General features: G+C 43.4%; 1 protein-coding gene across 1 annotated transcript; it reads right to left on the reverse strand.

The window, feature by feature from the left end:
- Positions 1 to 1,500: 1,500 nt before the first annotated feature.
- Positions 1,501 to 24,455, reverse strand: LOC144123286 (calcitonin gene-related peptide type 1 receptor-like). Its single transcript, XM_077656140.1, has 13 exons — positions 24,376 to 24,455; positions 22,885 to 23,047; positions 21,857 to 21,976; positions 19,210 to 19,316; positions 18,006 to 18,097; positions 15,929 to 16,055; positions 15,653 to 15,806; positions 10,686 to 10,752; positions 9,094 to 9,160; positions 8,533 to 8,618; positions 7,446 to 7,581; positions 5,806 to 5,847; positions 1,501 to 1,739 (listed from the first exon to the last, which is right to left on the reverse strand). Exons 1-13 carry the CDS (start codon positions 24,412 to 24,414, stop codon positions 1,590 to 1,592), a joined length of 1,350 nt encoding a protein of 449 aa, XP_077512266.1. The 5' UTR covers positions 24,415 to 24,455; the 3' UTR covers positions 1,501 to 1,589.

Raw genomic sequence — 24,455 nt, forward strand, 5'->3', positions numbered from 1 at the left:
TCAAACCCACTTGTTCAATGTTGTCTTTCCTCCGGAGCGTAACGCTTGAGTTTTTGTATGCCTTACAGCAATCCTGAGTGTCATTAAGAAAGCTCCTCGCGCCGCAGTTGCTATAAATGTTTCAAGGTCAAGCGGGCTTCAGACAAGATCGGCGAAATCTGACTTAAGCTCCACCTTACCGGGTACTACGCGACAGCGTAGTACCCGATTCCTTTCCGATAAACCGTTGTACTTCGGTGAGCCACGACATGAAAATGGCTGAGCAAACTTACATGTAAACTAAGTAATGTAATCACTGCACTGCACTGCAACCCCTTCATCGCTTTAGTGTCGTGATCGACAGCAACTGAAAAAATTGCGGGCGATTTAGCATGGCCTGTCCAAATTCGAATTACGTGCGCTATCACTCGGGTTTGTGTTCGAGGCTCAGTTTTCAAGGTAAAGCCAGCTACAGACAAAGATCGGTGAAATCGGACATAAGCTGCAATGGCGTTAATGGGTTAATGTCAATACAGAAGGAAGTGGTCATTCTGTACTCTATATCCACGTATCGCTGGGAGTCCTCGTATCACTCCTGGCGCAGTGTTGCAGATGAGCCACTGTTGCTCTTCCCGAGCAACCTCTCGCGACGAATAATTTATTGACTGAACTGCCACCTGTCAGTGTGGGCAGTTTGCTCACAATCCGTTGTGCAGGTTGTTATGACATCACAAAATCCCGTGGTCGCCCACTTCCCACCTAAGGGGACTGCCTAGGGTAGGTTACCTACAATTCAGTGGACACACAGAGGGACCGCACAGACAATGGCTGAGCTTCTGTGTGGAAGTTCTAGAACTCTAGGACCTAGGTTCAATGGTGAACGTAACTGCGTCACATGCGAAGTCTTTTTTTCTGTTTTACAACTGTCCCTCACTGCGAAGAAATGATCGCTACAGACTCTTGCTATTGTATTTATTGCATTTTTTCTGCCTTCAAGTAGAATTCTTCTGGCAAGGACCCCTGCAGGAAAGAACCATTCGTTTTAGCGCGCGTACAGGCGTAGACAGCGCTGACACGGAGTCTAAGCAAGGCAAAGACAGCAAAATGAAGAACGAATGAGATGGTGAGAACGGTGTTCCATAAAACCTAGATTATTCCAGCAACTGCCAGGTGACATGGAGGTGATTCAGACGTGTCACGGACGCTTTGGTACAAACTGTAAAGAAAAGGATCAGCAATGCGTTGATTTAGTTTAGCAGTGGTTGGTAAACTGAGTAAGGAACAATAATTTGTCAGTGTAAAATGTAACTCAAAAAATGCGCTTGCCATGTCTTAATTTTAGGAAATGGCAAAATACGTGACATTACAATTGAAGCATTGTAGTTGCACCACTTACGCAACCGCTCCCTGTGAGAGTCGGTGGCCTAACATCAAGTTTCAATGAAACACGTTTTTATTTACTTTTTACGCATTTGAATTTCATTTTCCCGTCTTAGACGACATTGACAGCATGCGGTTGTTGAAGGCACCCTTACAAGTAGGGGGACTGAAGAATGGAATGTATTTATCTGGGCGTAAACTGAGTAGAGGTATCATATGTCAAATAAGTTTTAACCTAAAACTCGTGACACCTTATGAGCCACTTGATCTTCTGTGGTAGTTGAGGAACTTACCGTTACACTAGTATCTGCATAAAATGTCCGATATGTAGTTCTGAACCTCAGACGTTTGGAATAAGTCTGGCGCAGAGCGGCCACGACCTGTACAGAAAGAAAACCAAAAGCACCAGTTTTCTTGAAAAAACAGCGCCAACATGTGATCCTCTGTGGTTACCTTTCCGGAAATAAGTTAAATCAGTGGGGTAACAATTCTACGTCACATTATTTTTTGTTCTAAATGACAGAAGAACTGAGAAAATTTGTGGCCTTTTAAACACACAGCGCCACTAATATGGAACGAGCAGAGGAAATTTAGAAAGCATTTGCATGAAAATTATACATGTACTTTAGACACAATAACATTCTGAAAAAAATTAGTCTAACCAGCAGCGCCAAACTGCGTACCTTTATTTTCCCCAACAAAGATGGCCCATAGTAGTTCCCTAATCTCTTGTAGTGACACATAGTTTCAGAAATAGTTCCCGAATCTGCTCTAGCATCTGCTCTAGGCGATCCAGCAGCGTACTGTTCATGTCACTTTTTTAATCGCAACCTTCCTCAACCACATATCACAGCACTTCAACACGACATCCGGCTCCACGCTTTTGGACTCGTGCCAACGGCCGACATCTCAGATGTGCACTAAGTTGCCGTTCAAGGCTACTGGAGAACCTTGAGTAAGGTATCTCTTCTTTGGTGAAAACGAACCACTTACGACTTTTCTCTGCATAGGTGCACAGTGCATAGGTGGGACAGCAATTTTTCTTCGTGGCAATTAATTCGTTTGCGTTCCGGCGTGCGATGCTTAAGCAAAGAATTTTTACATGTCCGATCGATCATAAATTAGTAATGTGGGCAGTTAGGCACGCGTTAACTAAAAGTTGAAAATTTAATTCAAGCACCTGTGTTTTATTAAAATGCACCTTAATCTTGGTATACTATGTTCTTGCTCTTCGTCTCTGTTGAAATACGGCTGCCCTGCGGCGGCCTCAGTTGAAGCCGCTGCAGAAATTGTTTTATTGTTTGGTTCCTTCTCGCCACGAAAATATCACGTGTTTTCATTTGGGCTCTGTAATTCTCTACCTGCAAGCACGCATGTAAAAATCCGCAGAACATTTGCATAAAGCTGGCACCAGGGGAGGAAATGAATTTTGGTGCGAAAATGAAAACTGTATAGCTTATAAATGTAGGAACGTCGTATTTAAAGGGAAGCTGAAACACTTTTAGAAAAATTGAGTTTCGTGGGACATTTCATAGCTTTATGTCCGTTGAACAGAAATATGTCGTTTAAAAATGGCGCAAATAAACGCAAACCAATGTTGTTGTTGTTTTTTTTACACGAAAACGCGCACTAGCGCCTCACGGCACCAAGCGAATGCCGCTGCTGCGCGTGATTAGGCAGGGCCGCCTTGACGTAATCTAGGGGATCTCCGGCTGGAGCCGACGGTGTCCCTGCGTATCGCGTTGCTTCAGGTGGCTTGACAACTCAGCTTAGCAAATTATGGATTATTCAATAAGTATCCCACATCTTGGGCTCTTAGCCTGTACATTTGAGCCAGCAGAGACTACAGAAAACGCCGTAACCAACGACACTCTAAGTGCGTCGACAGTGAAAGTGAAGTCGCCGCATTTACACGCTTCGAAAATCTCAACCGTACTTCTGATTTACGTATGCGCATGTACAAGTGACACTAGAAAAAAAAGGAAAATCGCGTCGAAGCGCTATTGTGCCCTCGCTGCTTCAAAAAAGCCGGAGCACCAACTTCTTGTGACGCTTGTGAACATGATTGCATTCATATCGCCGGCATGCTTGCACCAAATGCGCTAGGGAAAACAATTTATTTCTTTGTTCATTTGTTTATAGTAAGGAGCCTACTTACAGGTCTTTTAGAACTGCAAGAGAATTCTAAGCTTAGTTAGCTGGAGTGAGTTCATGGCTGGACGGCGCCGCAACAGCCTACTGGAAGCACAAGAAACATACACTCGCCAAAGAAAAAATATTTAGCACATGACGTTTCGAGACCCATACGGGTCCCTTGTTCACAATGAGGATGGGCGGAATGGGCCGCTACTTATAAGCGGACTTGACTGCACAGTGAGTGGGCGTAGATATCGGGGAGATTCCCTCTCGTCCTGTTGATAACATTCTTGGTACTGCAGCACCAGCGTACTGCAGCACCGTACCACAGTGTTCAAGCTACGCATTCTGTAGCTTTAGCGTCGAAAAAGGCCCGCTCACTACCGCATCACGAAAGTATAACCGACAAGTTCGCAACGTTCGCAGCACCTAATTCTGTGAATTTACTGCAACGGAGCGCCCGCGAGCGCTGCGGACGACGGCGCTGTGGCAATGCGCTACTCCCTGGTCCCTGGTGGCCTAGTTTGTTTCGCTTTGGAATTGTCCAGCGCTATAGTAAATGGTCTGCTCAAGGCACCGCCTTAGAGACAGTTCCACTGCCTCATAATAAAGGAAAAATATGATCGATTTCAGCGAAGCCTTAGCGCAGGAGCTAGCCCGCAAGCGACCGGGCCAGCCGCACTGACGGCAGCTTCTATGCAGCTATGAACAGAACTGTACCGCAACTGTCATTCCTACCAGCAACTCAGTACGATCAGCGAACCTCAAAAAGGATGCGCTTTTGACATCCCTTAATCCGAGGGCTAATTGTTTGCGAGAAGAAAAAATTTTAGCGCGCTTTTCTGACACTGACGCCAGGGACCGTCGCAGAGAATGTGGCTTGGCGCGGACGGCTTGCGGGAGGCGCGGTGGTGTACTGTACTGTGGTGGAAGCAATAATGCCACCTGACGGCACTCAGCATTATACATAGAATGCGTTGTAAATAGCTAATATATTTGCAAATACACCTCCGCTCGGCCAATAAGCTCTTCAGTTCGTTTCTTGCACGCAAGGAGCCGTTGGTTGCCGTAACCGAGAGCGGTGGCGAGCAGTGTGACAACGGCGAACAGCGATTGAGCATAACCACAGCTAGACAGCCCGTGTGACAAGGGTGTAAAACTTTTGCTGGAAGTGGCGGCAGCTCATCATGAATGTGAACGACCTCGAACAGCCAAAAAGTTTACATGGAGATGAAAATATAAAATGACGACAACAGAAATATTGATGCCGTAACATATTGTGTGCAAGTAGTTTAGGTATGCTGCATACCGTCAATTTGTCTCGCAGAACGACAAAACTGGAGAAAACAAATGGCACGGGCAGAAGAATGCCTTGAGTCGTCGTTCACCAAAGCACGGGATGAAGCGCGGAGCAAGCGAGCAGAGCTGGATACTTAACACTACTTGCTGGGCGTGTTGGTAAATCATGCTTACAATAACTCAGTGCAAAAGACAAAAACGGACAAGTAACGAAACACAACAACGTGCAGCGCTTTGTGATGTTTCCTTACTTGTACGCGTTTTGTCTTTGCGCTGTGTTATTGTTGAGCAGGATGGCCGGCCGGCTCTCCCCAGATGGCGTCACTTCCGCCAGTTCTCCCCTTTTTCAGCCCGCCCACCCGGCGCTCCCGGATGCGACGAGGGCGTGTTAGCGGCGGGATCTTCTCGAGTGATTTCGGCTCTCTTTACGGACAGAATCGAGAAAAAGTTTAAATACTTAATTTACAAGTTCCCTTCTTCCTAACCACTGCATACGCAATTTCTAAACCGTTTCAGCTTCTTTTTAACCTAGACGATCTGGCCACTGTTTGTGTCAGAAAGCGACAGCATTAATCGTTCACTGATAAATTCGATAAGGACTCCTGACGCGGCAGATACAATATATATAAAAAAATAACTGCAAGAAAGCTATAATTTATTTACCGAAAGAAGCTGCTTTCGTATGCTTGGAAAGTATTGGCAGCACAGGAATGATGAGTATATTGTGTCTCAGGGCCGTACATAAGTTAAAGATGTGACAAACTTTCATGTTCAGCGTTCTCTTTTTTTCTTCTAACGCCACGGTACTCGCGCAGATAGATACACTGAAGTTGGCAGTAAATGTCCAACGTCGCAGTGTGCATACCGGTCTGCATAAAACACCATAAAATGTTAGTTAGTTAGTTATATTCATTTTAATGGCACAAAAGCAACTGAGGCTATGATGCCATAAAATTTTTGTTGTGATTGAAGTTCATTAAAACATTTTTTTTACGAAACACTCCGGCTCACCTCGTCATGAATGAAGCAGAACAAGATCGCAACACATAGGCCCTGAAAAGTGAGCAGAACAGAGTGTAAAGAATGTGAATTTCATCAACAAAAGAGCGATCTGTGCTTACAGTGCTTCTCAAAAAGAAAGGGACACAACACGTGAATTACATGAACCAGCGCTGCGAGCCAGCTGCTTTCATTCATTGATCCACACATCGATTGTAGTTACTGCAAAGTTATTGATGAATGAAGTTTGGCCAAAGGCCAACCGGCCTGAAAGACTTTTCACCCTGTAGTGCATGCTTATTGTAGCGTCTGATGCAAAAGTGATGCCCGCAACGCCAACACGGAAGCATTGCTCTGCCACCTTCTGGCAGCATCCGCTGTCCACAGGGGTCAAAACATGGCCATGTTTTTCTAGAGACATATCAGTTTGCTTATTTATATCGGTGACACCCCCGCTTAGCGAAAACGCCGACAGGTGCGGCAAGATCAATTCGTCACGCAACCACGCTTGGTATACACAAGTTTGACTTCGAAAAAAAAAGATGACTAGGAGTACTAAGAAACAATAAAAGAAAAGGAGCTAAAGTTCAAACCGGAATCCCAGTGGAATCTCAGCCCACTGGACTATGTGCCCTGCATTTGAGAACACCAAGTCACAGTACCGTTCAGCGTCGAAATGGTCATCTTTATTCTTTAACAAAGCGAATGCACTGCAGAATTTCTTGAACTAACAGCAACAGTCTCCTTTGAAAAAAAAAAAAATTGGCGGTGGTTTAGCTCTGGTTAACCCCAGTTGTGATTGCGAAATCTTCGTTTCCTCGGCCCGTCGTCTACGCAGCGTCTCATCCCGACGCTCTCGAGAACTCAAACCGGCCTCTTCCGCAGTTGAAGAGTCACTCCAGGACGTGGCACGACTTCTTTTAGCCGCATCTTCGTTACGATGCTTCTCGAGTCGTGCGGCGCGCTCTTCTGGCGTCTGGTGGTTGGTGGTTGTTACTATGAAAGGGAGGAGGGGGATACTGGTCACGACGTATGTTGGCCCTTTGGGCATCACTCTTGGGGACCAGGGGAGGGGGAGGGAGGTTGTCACCGTCGCATCCGTGGAAGTCCTTGGCCGTGGGACCCGGTCAGCAGTCGCACCGCCGCAGCAGCAGGAACGTCAGCCCTCAACAGGGAGGGGAGCCGCGGTGCCCTGGAAGTGTGTGCAAGCACCGGGCGGGGCGTCTCTTGAGCGCGTTGTCTCTTCCTCGCTTCGTTCTGTCGCTGTTCCGTCTCTTTCGCTCTCTCCATAATGACTACAATACACTGAGGCGAAGCGCATATATATATACCTCCCACCGCGACGCCTCCTCTCCCTCTACCCCAGCGGAGCACATCTGGTGGAGCGAGTGGCGACGGCAGCGGCGTCGATGGCGGCGCCATCTGTTGGAGCGCGGCTGCGGCGTTGCAAGGCAAAGGCGGCTCAAGGTTGTTCGTGGGCCACATATGACATACGGCATACGGCGCGACGAGCCGAAATGGCTCGCTGGCTGGAGTAGTAAAGCCTTTGCTTTAATCTAAGTGTTAAGCAACAGCTCACATCCCTCCTCATGTTTTAGGCTCGTACCACACAAGAAACAAAAATAAAGAAACCAGGATGGAGGTAACCGCACCTGCAGGGACGTGAAGATAGCGGAGATGACCTCGTAGACGAGCAGTATGCCGCCGCCACATTGCGGGCGGAATGGAGTCAGGACGTAGTGCAAGCCCAACAACGGGAGCAAGATGATGGTTGCTCGAACTGCTTTCCTGATGAAGGATGGAGTAACAGAAATTGCGGGAGGCAACGTGTGAGGTAGAAAAAAACACGTCCAGCTTTTTTGTCTCTTTCGAAAATTATAAATGTACGGTTAACCTATACAAAGCCGAGAAGAATTATACTCAAAATTTCATTCATTATAGACACTGTGATAGAAAGAAAACAGATGCAAAGACATCGATATTATTAGTCAGCACCACTAAGTCAAAAAGAAGATTTTGAAATTTTTATTGTCTAAATTCATGTTTATATCAGCGCACGAACACATTTTTGTTTTTTGTGGAGGTACCACCATTTGACTTAAAACTAATGAACATTCTTGTCATGACTATATTCCACCTCCAATGGCCAGTGATGATGCTTTTAAATAGTTTCTCCCCCAAAGCGATCGAAATGTGAAAAACATTTCCGAATTTCATAGCTCCATGTTCAGTCTGTTTAAGCGACAGTTCTAACCGGACAGTGTCTTAGCCTTGTAGTGGCTATTATTCATACTTTGTATTGATTTAGAGACCTTTTGCAGTGCGTTCGTCCGCATATAAGACAATGATGCCGTCTTTCGAATAAAGGCATATGATACCTAGCCTGTTGATTATTTGTTATTATAACGTTTTGTAACCTTAGATGTGTTGTGAGATTGGACCAATAGCGTTTATTAGCATTCTAAGTTTCCAATTCAATGTTGCCACTCCTGCAGTCACCGTCGTGTGGCTGTCAGTAATTTTATATAAAAAGAAGAACAATAAGTTTTAATTGAGAACAAGGCCTAGTTCCCAACGCTTTGTATTGACAGTTGAAAGTGTAAAAAAGAGATGCCCAAACACGCTTAGCATGGAGTTAAGAGCAAGAAAAGACGCCACCAGCAACAAATATGGGTGTCATTAATAAAACCAACATTACACCACACGGCTTTATGAGTAGCAAACTAGACAAGTGCTCACCTGGAGCGCTGATTGTCGGGAGAGTTCAAGACACGAAGCTTGGTCACCAAAACTCTCACGATGTTCACAAGAAATGCGAAACTAAACTGCGAGTGTAAGAAAAACGAAATAATCACAGTATGAGGGTGAATGGTAAGGATTACATATAATAAATGTTAAAATCACCGAAGCGAAGCATGTTAGTCAATTTGCATAAGTTGACAGTCGAAAACTTACAGTTGTGCATACTAACACTATGCGTGCTTTAGAATATCTGGTAGGAGATGTTGTGTAGCGTTTCTCTAGTTGTGCTAAGCTGCAGTGCAGAAGAAGACGTCAGAGGGTGTTTTCATGCTCTGATGTAGGACACCAAAAATTTGAGTTTTAAACGTAATGGTGGCCTTCTTCATAATCTGTGCCAGTCGGATAATCTTTCGTTTCATATTAAAAGCTTGAAACCGTAGCGGAGGAATGAATTTATAAATATTTCAATGAAGCTCATTTCGTCAACGCTTGTAATTCCTGCTTCAAAGTTCCCTAAAAAATGCATGTTTTTTCTTCATAGAAAGAAACCCCGCTCACCATAATTGAGAGGCCCACAGTAACGCTCAGTATATACGTATACCAGACGTCGTGTTCGACCCAGCACCTTAAAGGAGAACAGAGTTAAGCATCACGCTTGCAACATATTCATATCGCCTCACGCAGCAGACATTATCGAGTGTTGCGTACTGTACATTCGCTATCGAAAGTTTACGGGGCGTGAGTTTGCGCGAGAAAATTATCTCGGCATATTCAAGTAATCCAGACGCGTCAAATGTGTAAATGTATGCAGAGAGGTTCATGCTCTATCCCCTGGTAAAAATAACGCTCCAGTTGGTGGCGAGTCAGAGCTACAATCATTTTTCTGAGAACACGTGTCTCGTAAACTTTTGGTAACGATAGTACATGCATTGGCGAAAGCAATCAATGCTAAAGAATACATGCACTCATTTTAATTATTTAGGACCTTCCTGAGAGGCGGTTCGACTTCTTAAGCAATTCAGGAAAAAAAGAGGAACAATAGCAAAAACAAGCGAATGATGAACTGCACTACACGAAATCAGCACTCTACATATATGACCAAAAAATTTCACCTAAAGAAGAAACAAACAATAATGTGATTGAATTAGTTATGTATGCTGATGACATATCAAGCTATTTGATGCTTAAAATATTTGGCATCAAAATTTACTTAAGGTCTCGTCACGAGAACCTTAATCAGCTCACTTGTATGGTATGGTGATGATTCTAGATTTTTATGGCGCAAGGGCATCTATGGCCAAAGAGCGCAACGGCACAGGGAATTTTCGATTTCTCAAGGTGGGGTCAGAGACCCATTTTCCCAAGCATTTCATTCTAAATAAACCGAGCACAAGACCATGGGAAGATTCTGCCCATTGTATCACCGGTGGGTACCCGGCGGCACTGGGGATCGAACCCCGCACCTTCCGCATGCGAGGCGGATGCTCAGCCACTTGGCCGCCGCTGCGGTTACTTGTATGGTATCTGAAAATCACCTCTAATGTTTTTCGCGTGTAGAAATGTGTTGCTTTCCATTTAATTGACCCGCCGCGGTGGCTCAGTGGTTAGGGCGCTCGACTACTGAGCCGGAGTTCCCGGGTTCGAGCCCGACCGCGGCGGCTGCGTTTTTATGGAGGAAAAACGCTAAGGCGCCCGTGTGCTGTGCGATGTCAGTGCACGTTAAAGATCCCCAGGTGGTCGAAATTTATCCGGAGCCCTCCACTACGGCACCTATTTCATCCTTTCTTCTTTCACTCCCTCCCTTATCCCTTCCCATACGGCGCGGTTCAGGTATCCAACGATATATGAGACAGATACTGTGCCATTTTCTTTCCCCAAAAAAACCAATTATTATTATTATTATTATTCCATTTAAATGAGAACAAACATGATCGATCGCTTTGCTTTGACCTGTGGCAGCATAATACACTTTGCATCGTAATGCTGTAAAAGACTAAAAGCTAGTGATTTATTGCGAGGACTCGCTGTTTGGTTACCATGCTTGCATCGTTTATATGTAGCTCAGAAACATTTTCTCTAGATATCCTCTGGTGGTATTTGTGCTTATATAAAAGGACGTGCAATATACAGTAAAGTTTTGTCACACTCACATATCTGATGCCTCGGTATCTAAGCCACGCACAACAGCGTAGGCCACGGTTGGAAGTATAGGGAATCCTGCGAATGGCAAACATTTTCCCACAGCATCGGTCAAGAATTGACTGCATGGTATCAGTCGCAACACCATATATGTTATTATGAGAACTACTGGACGATTAAAAACAACTTATGCGCGAAGAGCTGTTTAGGACAATTTACTTGTTTAGGCCAAACTGCGGTTCTGCCTTTAGCGCGCAATGTACCTTTTGAGGAAACAAGTCCAATAAAAAGCAAGTTAAGTACAACACGTTCCAGGCAAAAAGGCTTCACCAAAATGCTGTCTACTGTGATCATCATAAAGCCTGTCTTGAAGCGATCTAGAGTGAAACCACCTTATGTGAAGAAACTCAGCAGTGCAAAACAACCATTGAACTTGCTTCTCAGCTTTTTCCTCGTAATCTAGGTCGACAGACATTTACCTGGCGAGTGCAATCGTACTGAAAGCCGGTTATTTTATCTCCTGCCTTGCCAATAGAGCCTCAAGTATCTGCTTGTGTTCATTCATACATTTTAATCTCTTGGTATGCGCGGAAGTAGAAGCCAATGCTTGCCCTTCTGAATTAGGCATGCTGACAGGGCTGCGTTCTGGTAAGAAGACAGCGGGAGTCGATGTTTAAAACGGACAGATCACTCCGAAAAACATTGTAGAAAGAGTTTCTTTGTTAACACTGAGCGTTCATAGAAGTAGAACCGAAAAGTGGGAGAGTTCGTGAAGGCTTAGAATTTTGAACAGCATGAAAAACGAGGATTAGTCCTCTTCTTAGTCACCGTTTTTTGAGATGTTCAAAATGCTAAGCGTTGATTGCGTTGAACAGCAGACAAATATGTTTATCCAAGTAGCTGTAGAAGGAAACGCTATTGAAGTGATGGACAGAGCTGACGCCGGACAAGCTTCCCCCAAAGCAATAGATAATTTGGAAAACTGAAGTGGCAGGAATTAGTCATTCCCCGGCTCGATGAACCATGCAGTGAAGCGCCTGAAGTATTCTAGCGCAGAGTTATAATATTAGAGAAAATTAAGTGGATGCTACTTTAATAATTAATAAAAGCTGTTTTGGGTTAAACGCAAAAGCGGAAGCACAATTCCTAATGTGTACACCGTTTTATTACTTTGAAAATACGTCTGTAATGCACGGTTAATAAAAGCTAAAGCTAGAATGTGTCGATTTCGGCAGATGCTTGGTTTAGAGCTCATAAAACACGAAGACACTTTTGGGAAGGTTCTGTAAAATAAAGAGCGGATGACATCAGAGTAAAGCTACTTTATGATAAGCTGAGCCTCAAGGACTGCGCTTTTTTTGGAGAAGGGGGGGGGGCGTACGTGTCAAAGTAAAGAACAGCAATAAATGTCAGCGTGAATGCGGTCGCATGTGCTTAGTATTCCGAGCTATTGTAGCTGAAGTATTATTACGAAATGTACAATATAGCAGAATAATTTGAAGCCTATGACCAAGGTCCTGCTGTAACAACACATGATTAAGCTGGGTGCTGTGGATACACGCCGAAAGACACAAGGACAGAGTACACAAAAGGTACGAGTCAAACTCGTGCGCTGTTCAATACACAGAACATACACACTCTCTTTGTGTACTCTTTGTTCTCGTGGTTTGTGCTGTGTATTCACAATTCAGTACAAATCAGCCCGCCAGTTCAATCTTCAGAACTCATTCATAAAGGAGAAGTCATTTCAAGCGCTTACCTCACGCACAATAAAGTCAGCGGGACTATAGTGGGCGGTTGATTTTAATTAAAACTACATATACCTAACTTCTAGAGCAACTTATGCAAAGTTGGTGATGGTAACAATAGGTATCTGATATTTTTGATGAATATAAGCGCTGTATTGTTGAACATTTCAGGCTTCTTGCCGTAGTTAAACGTTCCGTAACGCATTATACAATTCTGTATGTTTTCTCTATTGCTTATAAAGAAATCATGCAGAACATACGGAGGTGATGTGGACTTTCCATGTGATTAGAAAACTCGAAATTTACAGTGACACTGCATGATGCCGTGCACATCACATGGAAATGACGAGACACTTTGCAGAAAGTACGTGATAACTGTGCGAAAAAGATATGGAATTCAATATTTTCCATATAACATGGACTCCGTTTTGCAGAAATTACAAAACAGTAGTTCGTGTGGAAGACTGGGGATGATTCCATTATTTTTTCTGTAAATTTTGTTTTCAGGGCAATAACTTGCCTTCTCATTACCCGAATGCTCCTAAATATAGCAGTGGAGAATATCTCATGAGAGCTATGCAGGTTCAGAATCACTATTACATATTTTTGTTAGAGAGTCAGCTAAAGCACAAAGAAAAGATGAAGTTCTTCGTGGCATCTCTAATCACCAAACTATAATAAAACTGCGTGAGGTCTGTGTAGATAAAAAAAGGCCGTACTTATTTGAATTTTTGTCTGGAAATGGTGAGTCGATATCTTTGACATACCTTCAAGTATCGTTCTTTATCTCCCTGATAAAGCTAACTTCAATGCTCAGAAATAAAAGGTGTGCCCCAGTAAACTCATTACTTACTGCGCATGAAAAAACATCTTTAGCTTTACTTTTAATTTAGAGCTCAGACAGCCGTTTGTAAGCAACGATACTGTGAAGGAAAACTTCGAAGTTTTGTACCATCATTCACCTAGAAGGTAAATAGGCTGGTACTGCAGCATGTCATTCCAGTAAAACCTTTCAAATTAGCGTTTCAAACTGACCATAAGAGAGAAATTGTAAATTCTTGTAATGACCACTTGAAATCGGGGTTCAAAAAGCAAAATTTTGTTCTAACCGTTCTAAATTCGCTCAGGCTTCGAATTTAGCTCTGCACTGTTGATAATCTGAACTCAAATGCGCCCCATTGCTTCATCAGGCGTCTGTCGTTTTCAGACATAAAAATAGAACCATAAGAGAGTTAGTCGAAGCGTATCACATTGATAAGGGTGGTTTAGCATGCCTTAGGAAACTCACGTTATCGCTGCTTCTCCTAGAGTGTCTTAGAGGGCGCATTTTCAGAATTGTAACGTATGAAACATAAAGGAGTGTTGCTGTCGGGATTATTGATTTTTCTTTTCGTTTTGTTTAGTGTTATTTGTGAGGTGAAACCGTGTAAATATACGTTGCCGTAAAAAATCTTCAGCTGAAAGTCAGCGCTCGTGTTGTCGTGTTCGTTCCGTTTTCGCGATCCCCCCCCCCCCCCCCCCCTGTTTTTACAATAGATAAAGGCATACTCAATTTACTTCTCTATATATAACTGTTATGAAATTAAGAAGGCCTTTTGGTATGCCCAATAAATTTTTAATGGTTGTGCTAATTGATATTTAAAGTACGGGCATGTTTGCGTTTGAGCACCTTTTCGTTACGGCCATATTCGGAGCGAGTCAGGAAGGGCAACAGCACGTTATTACAGCAAGGTAATATGCAGTGCGTGTTGAACCATCGTCCTTTCTTGTTCATTTCAACATCATGCAGTCTGTTTGAGCACTTTTTCTAAATTTCTTCTAAGGTTTATATTTCTTAAAGTAAAAATATAGATTTAGCGAAAACTGCGCATATATGCCCAGTTACTACTACAGCGCATTATTTACAAAAAATTTCATCTAAGATGTTCTGCAACATTTAAAAATAGAGTTTCTTTGTATGAGGAGCGCTTTTTTGCCATAGCATTGTCAGCAATATGGCGTGTCAGATCATAGCTAAAATGTCCCAACTAGTACAAACTAAAATTGAGTCCTTAACATTTTAATAATTATTTTTAGTCTCTATTTATTAAGAGGCGCGCAGCCCACCATAAGTTATATCCGCATCAGCTTCTATAATTTCTCAAACGCAGACGCCCTCGCCGCTAGGCCAAACAAATTTTGGCCATTTCGACGAGTTACGTGTACAAGAGGGGTATCTTTCACGGCGAGCTTTTCATCTTGGCGCGATGTAGGAAAAATTTCTTGGGCCACAGTGACGAGGGTACCTGCGTTTTCGAAATTATAAAAACTGATGCATATATTAATTAATGTGGTTAACACGTCTTTCAATAAATTAGTAAAGTAACAGTGATAGGTAAAAAGTTAAGCATTCAATATTAGTTAACTCGCTTAACAGTTAGTACGTCTTAGCTGTATTCTGACGTGCTGCGCCGCTGACAATTCTTAGCCGAAAAAAGTGTTCTCACTCAAAACTTTTAAAAACTGCAGGACTTATTAGGCAAAATGCTCGGTATGCACAAATTGCTATTCGATACAATCTCGAGCTCAGAATGACTCTCTTTTCTACTCGTTACTGCTGTCTCGAGCTCCCTATCTTTCCGGGAAGTATTAATGAATGACATTAACTTGATAACAATTTAGTTTTACTCCACTGGTTTCAAGTTCATTCATTTCATTATAATCCTTTTTATTACATGCCAGGTTGCTCTTTTACTCTGTGATGGCTCCTTACACGTGCTCCTGAAAGCGTCAAGAACCGATGTTCTCAGCAGACTATGAGTTGTCTTTGGCCGGTCTTCGCTCGGAGGCCATAGTTTCCGCCTTGCAATTAGTGTAAAATTACGGCATTACATTTTTACTCCGTGGCCTGAGGAACTCGTTTCATTCAGAAATGATATCGTCGCCGCGGTGGCTGAGTGGTTATGGCGCTCGGCTGCCGGCCCGAAAGACGCGGGTTCGATCCCGGCCGCTTCGGTCGAATTTGGATGGAGGCGAAATTCTAGAGGCCCGTGTACTGTGCGATGTCAATGCATGTTAAAGGACCCCAGGTGGTCGAAATTTCCGGAGCCCTTGGCTACGGCGTCTCTCATAGCCTGAGTTGCTTTGGGACGTTAAACCTCTATAAACCAACCAAACCAGAAATGATATCGATAAAAAAATTATTGGCGCCAACGACTGGACGCATGAAACGCTAGCTTCAGATGACTCACCCCAGCCGATGAGCAGAAGCGACGTTAGTATTTTCTCCTCGGCAATGAACGCTACCACAAGCAATGTGTGCAGATAGAAGCCCTCGCAGAACATCCACAGATAGTTGCAGAGCAGAAAATACTGCGTAACCACGTGCAACGCTCGGCACCATATCTGCGAGGAAAGGAGGTTACTTTTCATAGTTGATATGACTTTAGTTCATCGCTGATATGACAAAGTATATTCAAAGGTTCACTTCTCTGCGCTACGAGAAAGATATATTGCGTTGTACTCACAGGATTTCGCTCTATTACATCCGGGTTGGAAATGACGTGGTTGTACCACACTATCCAACAAAGATTGTTGATGATGAACGATAGAAACAGATTCTTGTGAACAGTGATTCTTCTGCAGCGCAGAGACCTGCAAAATAGTTTGTTACGCGAACATTATCGTCAGTAGAAATATTTTGGGGCGAAATAAGCACAAATATTTGTTCAAAGAAGATAGACCAGACAAGGAGAGAGTGGGACATACATGACTCGAAGCGTTTTTCATTTTATAGAAAATAGCATGCAGGTTTTCCGTGCATAAATATTCACCTCATTACCAAGTAGTCAAAAATTTCTTTTTTTATTACGCGGATCCCTGGCAGCTGCCGCATATTCAAGTCGGAACCTAACACAAACCCTGCATGCTGTGATTCTGGTACTGATTCCCATCTGTTTTTTTTTTCTGTTTCTTTTTTCTCTTTTCGTTTAACAAACCATAATTTCTTCATTCCGGATGACCAGGTGTCGGAGATACGCGAGTACCATGTAAGTTTGTTAGTTAGTGCAACTCCAAGGTCACTTATAAAATAGGAAGGTTGTAAAGTATATAACAATGTAGCCTGGGCACTTTTTTTCCTTCTAATTCATAACATTATGGTATAGTCTTGGTTGATATTGATACCCCAGCGCGCACACCGGTTGGTGATTGCTACTACGGTTTGTAATGTCAGGCAGCCATAATCACTTACTATCTCCTTGCAAACCACACAGTCGTCGGCAAGCAGCCTCAAAGATACAACCTTTTCAAAAGAACCACTAGGTCGTTCACACAGATAAAAAGATGGCTGTGGTTTAGCTCTGGTTAAACTTCGAGTGACGCGATAGATACATAGCTACATCTGGCCGAAGCCTAATTGCAAAGTCAGTCTTTCGCTGCTGCGTTTCGCTGGGCGTTCCTTCTTCATCTTCGTCCCTGGACGTGGATTCACTCTCTCCCCCTCTCCACTACCCCCCCCCCCCCCTCCGCCACTCGGTTTCGCCGGCGCGCCGCGCCGCTGGCAGCTGCTCCGCACCACGTGACAAACCACGTGACCAGCCACGGCGCCACCACAGAGCTCAGGGGGTGCCACGCTGAAGGCTCGAAGTGTTAGCGTAATGTAGGTATCACTACAATAACAGGGACCCCTGAAGTCGCATGTAGCATGTCTGAACAGGAATTGCGGAATGATTGAATTGCTGCCTGTCGGTGAGATAGGTACAGACCCACTTAATTATAAAGGAGAGCAGCTCTAATGTGTGAAGGTTAAATTATTTTTAGTAAGGCACCTTGTCAAAAGCCTCACTGAGACGAAGAAATAAGACGTCTGGTTGTCTGGACGCATCCAGTATCCTTGAAAATTGATGCATTGGGGGTACAAGCTGGGTAACAGCTGGCACCTCTCCTAAATGCATGCTGGTAAGCCGAAAAAAATCTTACGGCCTTCTAGAAAGATTACACGATACACTGCACGAAGTTAAGAAGTCGTTCCCCAAAACAGACACCTTCAAACAAACTATTGATTTCAGAAACAATAATAATGCTATTTGTAATGATAGCTACTTCTCCTTCAAGGGAAGCCCTTTCTCTTCTCTGCGATTTTTATCCTGGTCATATAATTTCTCACATTTAATCGTATCAATAATTAATTATTAATAACAGCTAAAAATTCTGAACTCAGTTTACTAAACCTTTCTCCTTCGTTTACCTTTCCACCGATAGGTCGCTCTTCTTCACGTCTTGCATGCAGATTTTTCGTGATTATCAACTTTGAACCTTATATTACGCGACTTTTAAAACAAATTTTATTCTCAGCAATACTGCGGCTTGAGATCGTCTGGCCTTTTAAATTTTTCGGCACACCCGTATAAAGAAATAGACTCGTGTCATTTGAAAAACGTCATGTGACATTGGAAGAAGTGTAGCCGAATGGCGCTCTAGACACTAAGCATTATCTGGTTCTCAAGATTATTTAAACAAGATCACATCACAAATCTCCAGCCTACCGAAATAGGGTGCGCATGCGAAAGCCCAACCACTGAGGATATAAGCATTCAGACTCACCTGAAGTAGCAAAATATGAACAGTGAGAACAGCAGCGCCGCGGAAGATAATGTGTACCCAATAACGTACAGCAAGTTCACGAAGTTTCGGAACTGCGAAATGAAAGTGTTCAAATTAGTTTGACCAATCATTAGATATCGCGACAACAGGGATGAGTTCGGTAAAGAGGAGCGAACAATAAACACCGTTTTTTTTTATCCTAGCTCAGCAATGCAATAGTATAGATACAATCTAGTGTAGGCAAAAGACGCGTGAAAATCTCCAATCCGGCTTTATTACCAGCGAGGCCATGGTGTGGCCTCGTAATTGCTTTCTCGATTCATTTCCATTTTCAGGCTGCTCGGTCCAAAAATGCAGTCAGCATGACTTTATGTATTTTTGCAAATAATCGTTCCTAGCATGTTTATTTTATAACGTATTTCCTAATGAGTGGCTGCAAATTAAAGAACACAGCTGCCTGGCATCGCTTAAGAGACAACTGTCTGCTATAGATCTTCCGTGTGAAAATAGGCAATAGTAGCATAACACGAAGCACGCATATCTGAATTAAAACATCTTGTCACCATTAAAAACAGTATCACAACCTTTTTAGAAACTAGAGCTCACGTTGATTACTTCCCTAGTATAATTTGAACGGCTATTCTATTCAGTTCTGGCCTATGAGCCAACAGCGATATATATTGTACTGGCCAACTATAGAAACGTAAAATCACCAAATAGTGCAAATTATACGCCTTCTAAACCAGTGCAGTCACAAGCCGTGACAATCCTAGGGTACCAACACGGCTGAGGGCACACTTCATGTGATATTTATGACCCAAGTGCCGAAGATCTTCGTATCTTAGTAGATGAGAGGCGCTGAGCGCCAGGTCCTTTTGTGAGCGGTGGGCTTATATCTGTTTATGGCCTTATGTATTTCGTTGTCGTTTTACCTCTTCTGAGTGTACATGGCTGCCGAGACAATGCTTTTCGACGGTCAAGCCTCTACGTTGAAGAAATTAGCAGAGTTTTTCATTTTCTGGGGAGATACTATATACGTACAACACAATTCCCAAATGATCATTACGTCATTGATTTCGTGCACACTGCGAAGATTACAAGTAATAATTTTGCGTGGAAACCGGTATAAGATTTGAAATTAGAATTCGTGTCTTTTTTTTCTTGCAAGCATACCTAAGAAAATACTCCTAAGAGGGCTACATACCTGCAGGTCGCCTTCGTCAACACAAGCAGTGTAGTTGGACCAGACGTTGCCGCTCACGGGGTGCCGAAACCAGGTGCCATTCAAGGTGCACACTTTCTCAGCTTTCCCTTTGGAGAGAAGTAGGGACACGTCTATGTTGCGTGGATAGCGAGGGCACCTGGTTCAATTAGGCCAACGCTACTGCTGGATGTCTGGCAGCTTTTTTTGGCATTGCCGGCTTTTACAGCAAGAGCCGTTTTGCACCTCTCCCCTGCCCTCTAAGCAGACCTCCATCAGTAATCAGGTGATATTGCTCGCACGACGCCACAGCCATCGCACTGCCTAAAATGAAACTAAAAAGAAGCAAAAGGTGAGACCCTGGGCTGGCGTGGCTCCGCCGCCATTGCATCGACTTAGTTAAAGCTAAGAGCGCCGAGTGGTGGCGCCGCACGCTGCATGACGCTACAGTTACTGTATAAGCTCTCTACGGCAGCGAGAAGCCTCTAGACTAACTCTGCATCACGACACATTAATGTTACAAAAAAACAGACGCGGTGCGCCTGTACTTCAGCCTAGTGCGATGGCCGCCGAAGAAGCTCTCGCCCACTGCCGCGCTCAGCATTGCGGAAGTCAGCTTTGTCGCTACGCAAGAAGACATATTGTTTATTTTCATTGCAGAGAGAACCTTGCTTTGCTCGCTCCCAGGCGGGAAGTAGATCGGCGCCGTAACCAGACTGAGCACCGGCCTCAGATGTACAGTCGCCCAGGCATTAGCCTAGGCATTATAACGGCGCGCTCTGCTGTTTATTTAAGTAAATCGCCGCTGCGTGGCGAACTTGATATAGTTTTAAGGCGAAAGCCTCACTACCTCCATGATTAGGAAATCCGGCGGCATGCGTTAGTATGTCAGTGTGTGAGAGTGAGCGTGTACTCGCAGATGGTGCAGAAAATAAAAGCGATGGAAAGAAAAATATGGTGACGGCATGAAGCAGCCGTAGGGCGCACAAGGTAAGCCGAGCACCGCCATTTCAGAGAATCAAATATTTGCCGTTCATTTATGTACATCTCCCACTGACCGACCTCAACGTGGCGCCAGTTTTCCCGACTACATTCGTACCAGAATAGTGGGCAACCATTTGTAGCACAGCGTTCCGGATGGTTCTTAAGATTTCTCTGTGCATATAGCTTACATGTGCTTGTCAAGTTGCAGGCTTGCTTGTGCACCTTCAATTGCGCGATTTCCCTGACTCTCAACCTCTTTCCTTGAAGCGCGGTTGAGGCGTCCAGCGAGATGAGAGGCAGTTACTGCGTCAGTTTCTTTCTTCAAAAACAAATTTTCGCATTAAAATTGTGACGGCACCCTTTGTCGTACACCGTTGGGGGTCGTGTCATACTTCTTCTGTATAGCATACATCTCTTAGTCAGGTTGGAGGCGAGCTTGAGACAGGTATTCGAATTTTGTATATTCAGAATGTTTTACTCGAACCTTTATGGATTCAGCGTTTGTAGAATCAAAGTTCGGAGGCGCGTCTTTCTTTCATTTTTCAGTGTGCAACCTGCGTTGAGGCCGAACACTCACTATAACTCTAATGCTTTCTCCTTCACCGCACGTAAGCAGTCTCAAGCACCCTCTAAATTTTTTAGAACCATGATGAGTTTAGCACGATCTTTGCAAATGTGCATGCGCGATATCTTCTTGTTCTGAGCCCCACGCCACTCATAAGTGACTCTAGTGCGCTCCACGGTGGGCCTTTCGAGCGCTGCAGTCATGTAAATTAGAAGGACGTGGTTGTAGGCCAGTTGGCAAGACATCGTGAGGAGCAAAACCACAAAACATGACACCTGCCTGCCTCTTTTTGCGATTTTGCTCCTCACGCTATAGACAATTGTGTTTACGACTGCACACTGCCTAAAGCAGTACAGCAAAGCGCGCCATATATAAAACGGCTCTCGTCGGACATTTGTGCGCTAAGAATCGAACCTAAGCACTGGCTGCTTTTATTTTATCCTCTGAATAAAACGCCAATGCCTGATATTTTGAAAAATCAGTCATATAAACTCGTTTCTGCCTACCGGAAATATCAATGCTAAAGCATTAACAATGAGGCGCGAAGAATAATTTCACAAGACGAGCAGGCCGTCATACTGTTGGCCTCTCTTTTAACCTGTAATACCGAATTGGGCAGCGCAGGTGATTATGTTGCTCAATCTTTTTTTTTCATATAGGGTTATTCAGGGCAAATTAAATTATTGCTTAGGAAGCAGGATTTAAGAAAAACCACAATCTAAAGGGATTGTGTCACTTCGACAGTACCAGCAGTGTAACAAAGCAAAGAAAGATCCATAGCAGCACACATGCACAAAAATAGTATGGTAGAAGTTACGTTTCTTAATTTTCCTTTGAGTTTGTAGAAGGATAAAAAATTATGGAAAGATTTAATCCAATATTCTAAGCTAGGTAATCTCAGGAAAATAAATCAAATCTCGTTTAATTAAGCGTACATTTTGTCTAGTCACTTGAGCTGCTCACAGTATCTTTTACTTTGGTTTTAATTTCCTGATTTTCCATGTTATTCGGTCATTTTTGTGGAAACTAAGAAAAAGCTCCTAAACATAGTTAACCACTTTCAAATCCGTTAGTTGAGTTGTTGAGTTGTTGATCACTCACTTAATGCACTGAAGCCAGCCACAAAACGCGGACAGGATGCGTAGGCGGTCTGACCCGGCGGGGTGTCCTTCCAACAAGTCCAGCCGTCCCATGTACGGTAACACATTGACCGGTTGTCATCTATGGCAAAATCATTTAAGGGCAGCATACACTGATACTAAGTATTTGTAATAGAGGATACATCACGTTTGATTCTATAGATTCTGCAAGTGACTTCAAAGGTGCAGATTGTTTTAGAATGTACACCAGGTAATAAAACTATTTCTTGTTAATCATACGAAAGTCAAATAACATTTACGCAATAAAAGAACAAACGTTAGTGTATTGCACTTGAGCGCTATTATAAGGCCGCGCGCCACAGTACTAAAAACAGCATCAGGCTTCATTTGGTAGATATCACAAGCGACTGTTAAGATGAACGTTTCTCAGGAAGACTATAGGCAATAAAAATACCTTTTTTATCGATTTCAATGCAGGATACTAAAATCGGACTTTAAAATTATTATATGCGGAAAAAAATTGTATTCCATTGCACCTTAGCGCATTGTAGGTTAATTAAAAGCAAAAATTACACTTTCATGCGTATCTTTGAAATGTAGTACCTAGCTCGCTAACTGTGCCCGCAATATAGATGTTAATTTGGAGTGACCACAAGTACCACAGGTTTTAGGACTAATTCAGTATGAAAGGTGGACATCACAAAGGAGCCACCTAAAACGCCCCACAATATACTTGCCAGACACTTACAATATGTGTGTTGTAGAACAGAATGATCTGCATGAATTTGAGCGATCTCTGGATGACCATCTGCTTGAAAGTGCTATTTGATGCTTGAACGAATGTACTGTCTTCTGCTGATGTATTTAGTGATTGTGAATAATTCTATTTTCCACGAAGTTTTCATACCCTCTCTGTAAGGACCCTCGCTTGAGGGTTAACAGTATTGTTAAATAAATAAATAAATAAAAATAAATATTCGCAAGCGTGCAAGCAACACACGAAGGCCCATGATATTACCATTTCCTTACCGAGATGCAGTGCTGGCCTTTGCAGCATATATCTGAGGCAATTCTTGAAGCGGTCGATTTTGTCCCGCCACATCCGGTTCTCTCCACGCAGCGAGCTTCGCTCCCACGGAACGTAGTGTCCGACGTCTTCCGCTATACCGTATAGAACCTTGAGACTAGGGTCCTGGAAAGTGGAGATTAAGGAGCGCTGTGCTCACAAGCTGCCAATATAAGTTGACTGCCTGGCGATCTCTCGCAAACCATTACTGCTTCACAATCGCTAATCGCTGGCAGTGTAGCATCTGGCTAGATACTGTAGTAAAATGTTACGTGGTCCTAATTGTTAAGGGCTCTTCTCTGCCTCAGCTAGCCGTAGTGCAATGTGACATGGCTGCTTTCACGTGTTGACGGTAGGCAGCAAAAGCAAGACATGATATCTAAATTTTCTGAGTGCACATGCTTTCCTGATCACACTGGCTTGAAGTTCTGGATTTTAATCCCCTCTGCGCTCATTTGTCATATGGATTGCATTGTGAAGAGCACAAAGTGGATTCTCTTTTGTACACTGCCAGAAAAATATTTCAAGAAATTTGTTTTTGCGCGCACGCTCAGCCAGACATAAGTTTGAATACTGGGCGACTATAGCTTTATAATCTGGTTGAAAGTTCTTTTGTGATAAATTAAAATTATGCCGTTTCAATGTTCCTTTTGGCACGAGAGAATCTAGCAGTCTTTTAAGCGAAGGAAAGCATTCTTTACAAAAGGGGGCAATTAGCGTCTTAATAATTATTTTGATCGAAGGTAATAAACTGAAACTAGAAAAGAAGACAACCACACACACAGGCATAAGGTTTCTAACAGAGGACCTTCACACGTCACGTATGGCGTTCGATTAACTGACGAACTGAGCTATGGCACCTTACGCGTATTAAATAATTACTACATTAATTTCTGTTCAACGCCTACGTTAAAAAAACATTCCCCTGAGCTTTCCTTCGTTTCAGTGATCATTGGCTTCATTTCTGGGTGTACCGTAATGAGCCCTTCATTTCGTCACCTTAATCAGTACAAGGCCGTTTGTAAGAACATCTTTAGGATTGCTGATCGCTGAATTACTTAATCATAAAGAAACATAAAATTATGGTTGAAATTGTGCACTACATATAAACTGCAATCTTATTGTATATAGCACGAATTCCGTGCCGAGTACCCCAAATAAGATAGTCTCTATGCATTTCCGCATGTAAACATTTACTATTCTCAAAAGTTAACTAAGGAAACGAAACTCCTCCTAAAACTAGACAACATTATTCCATAAGTAGCATTGCCCGCATTATTGCCCATGCAAGACATTTCGCGTCCAGGTAGATTCAAACTCGCGCGTCACCGAGAGGCTGTGACACAAAGAACTCACGAAACGATTATGAGCGCTCTGATGCTTAAGAATTAGTCTTGGTAGGGACTTAACGGAGCTTCAATATTCATGCACTGGACGTCTTTTTGAAAACTTACATGATATGACGATCCTGTACACGAGGTATAATTTGCCATTGTCTCATCCCATAGACCATTGTCGGAGCAGTGACGCGTGG

Source organism: Amblyomma americanum, chromosome 3, assembly GCF_052857255.1.
Source record: "Amblyomma americanum isolate KBUSLIRL-KWMA chromosome 3, ASM5285725v1, whole genome shotgun sequence".
NCBI classification, from domain to species: domain Eukaryota; kingdom Metazoa; phylum Arthropoda; class Arachnida; order Ixodida; family Ixodidae; genus Amblyomma; species Amblyomma americanum.

Coding starts and splice junctions, on each gene's coding strand:
- LOC144123286 (XM_077656140.1), bottom strand. CDS start 24,414: ATGGCAAATTATACCTCGTGTACAGGATCGTCATATCAT. Junction 15,807..15,928: donor ATGTAATAGAGCGAAATCCT/GTGAGTACAACG, acceptor CTTTCCTCGCAG/ATATGGTGCCGAGCGTTGCA. Junction 1,740..5,805: donor TCTGCTTCATTCATGACGAG/GTGAGCCGGAGT, acceptor CTTTCTGTACAG/GTCGTGGCCGCTCTGCGCCA.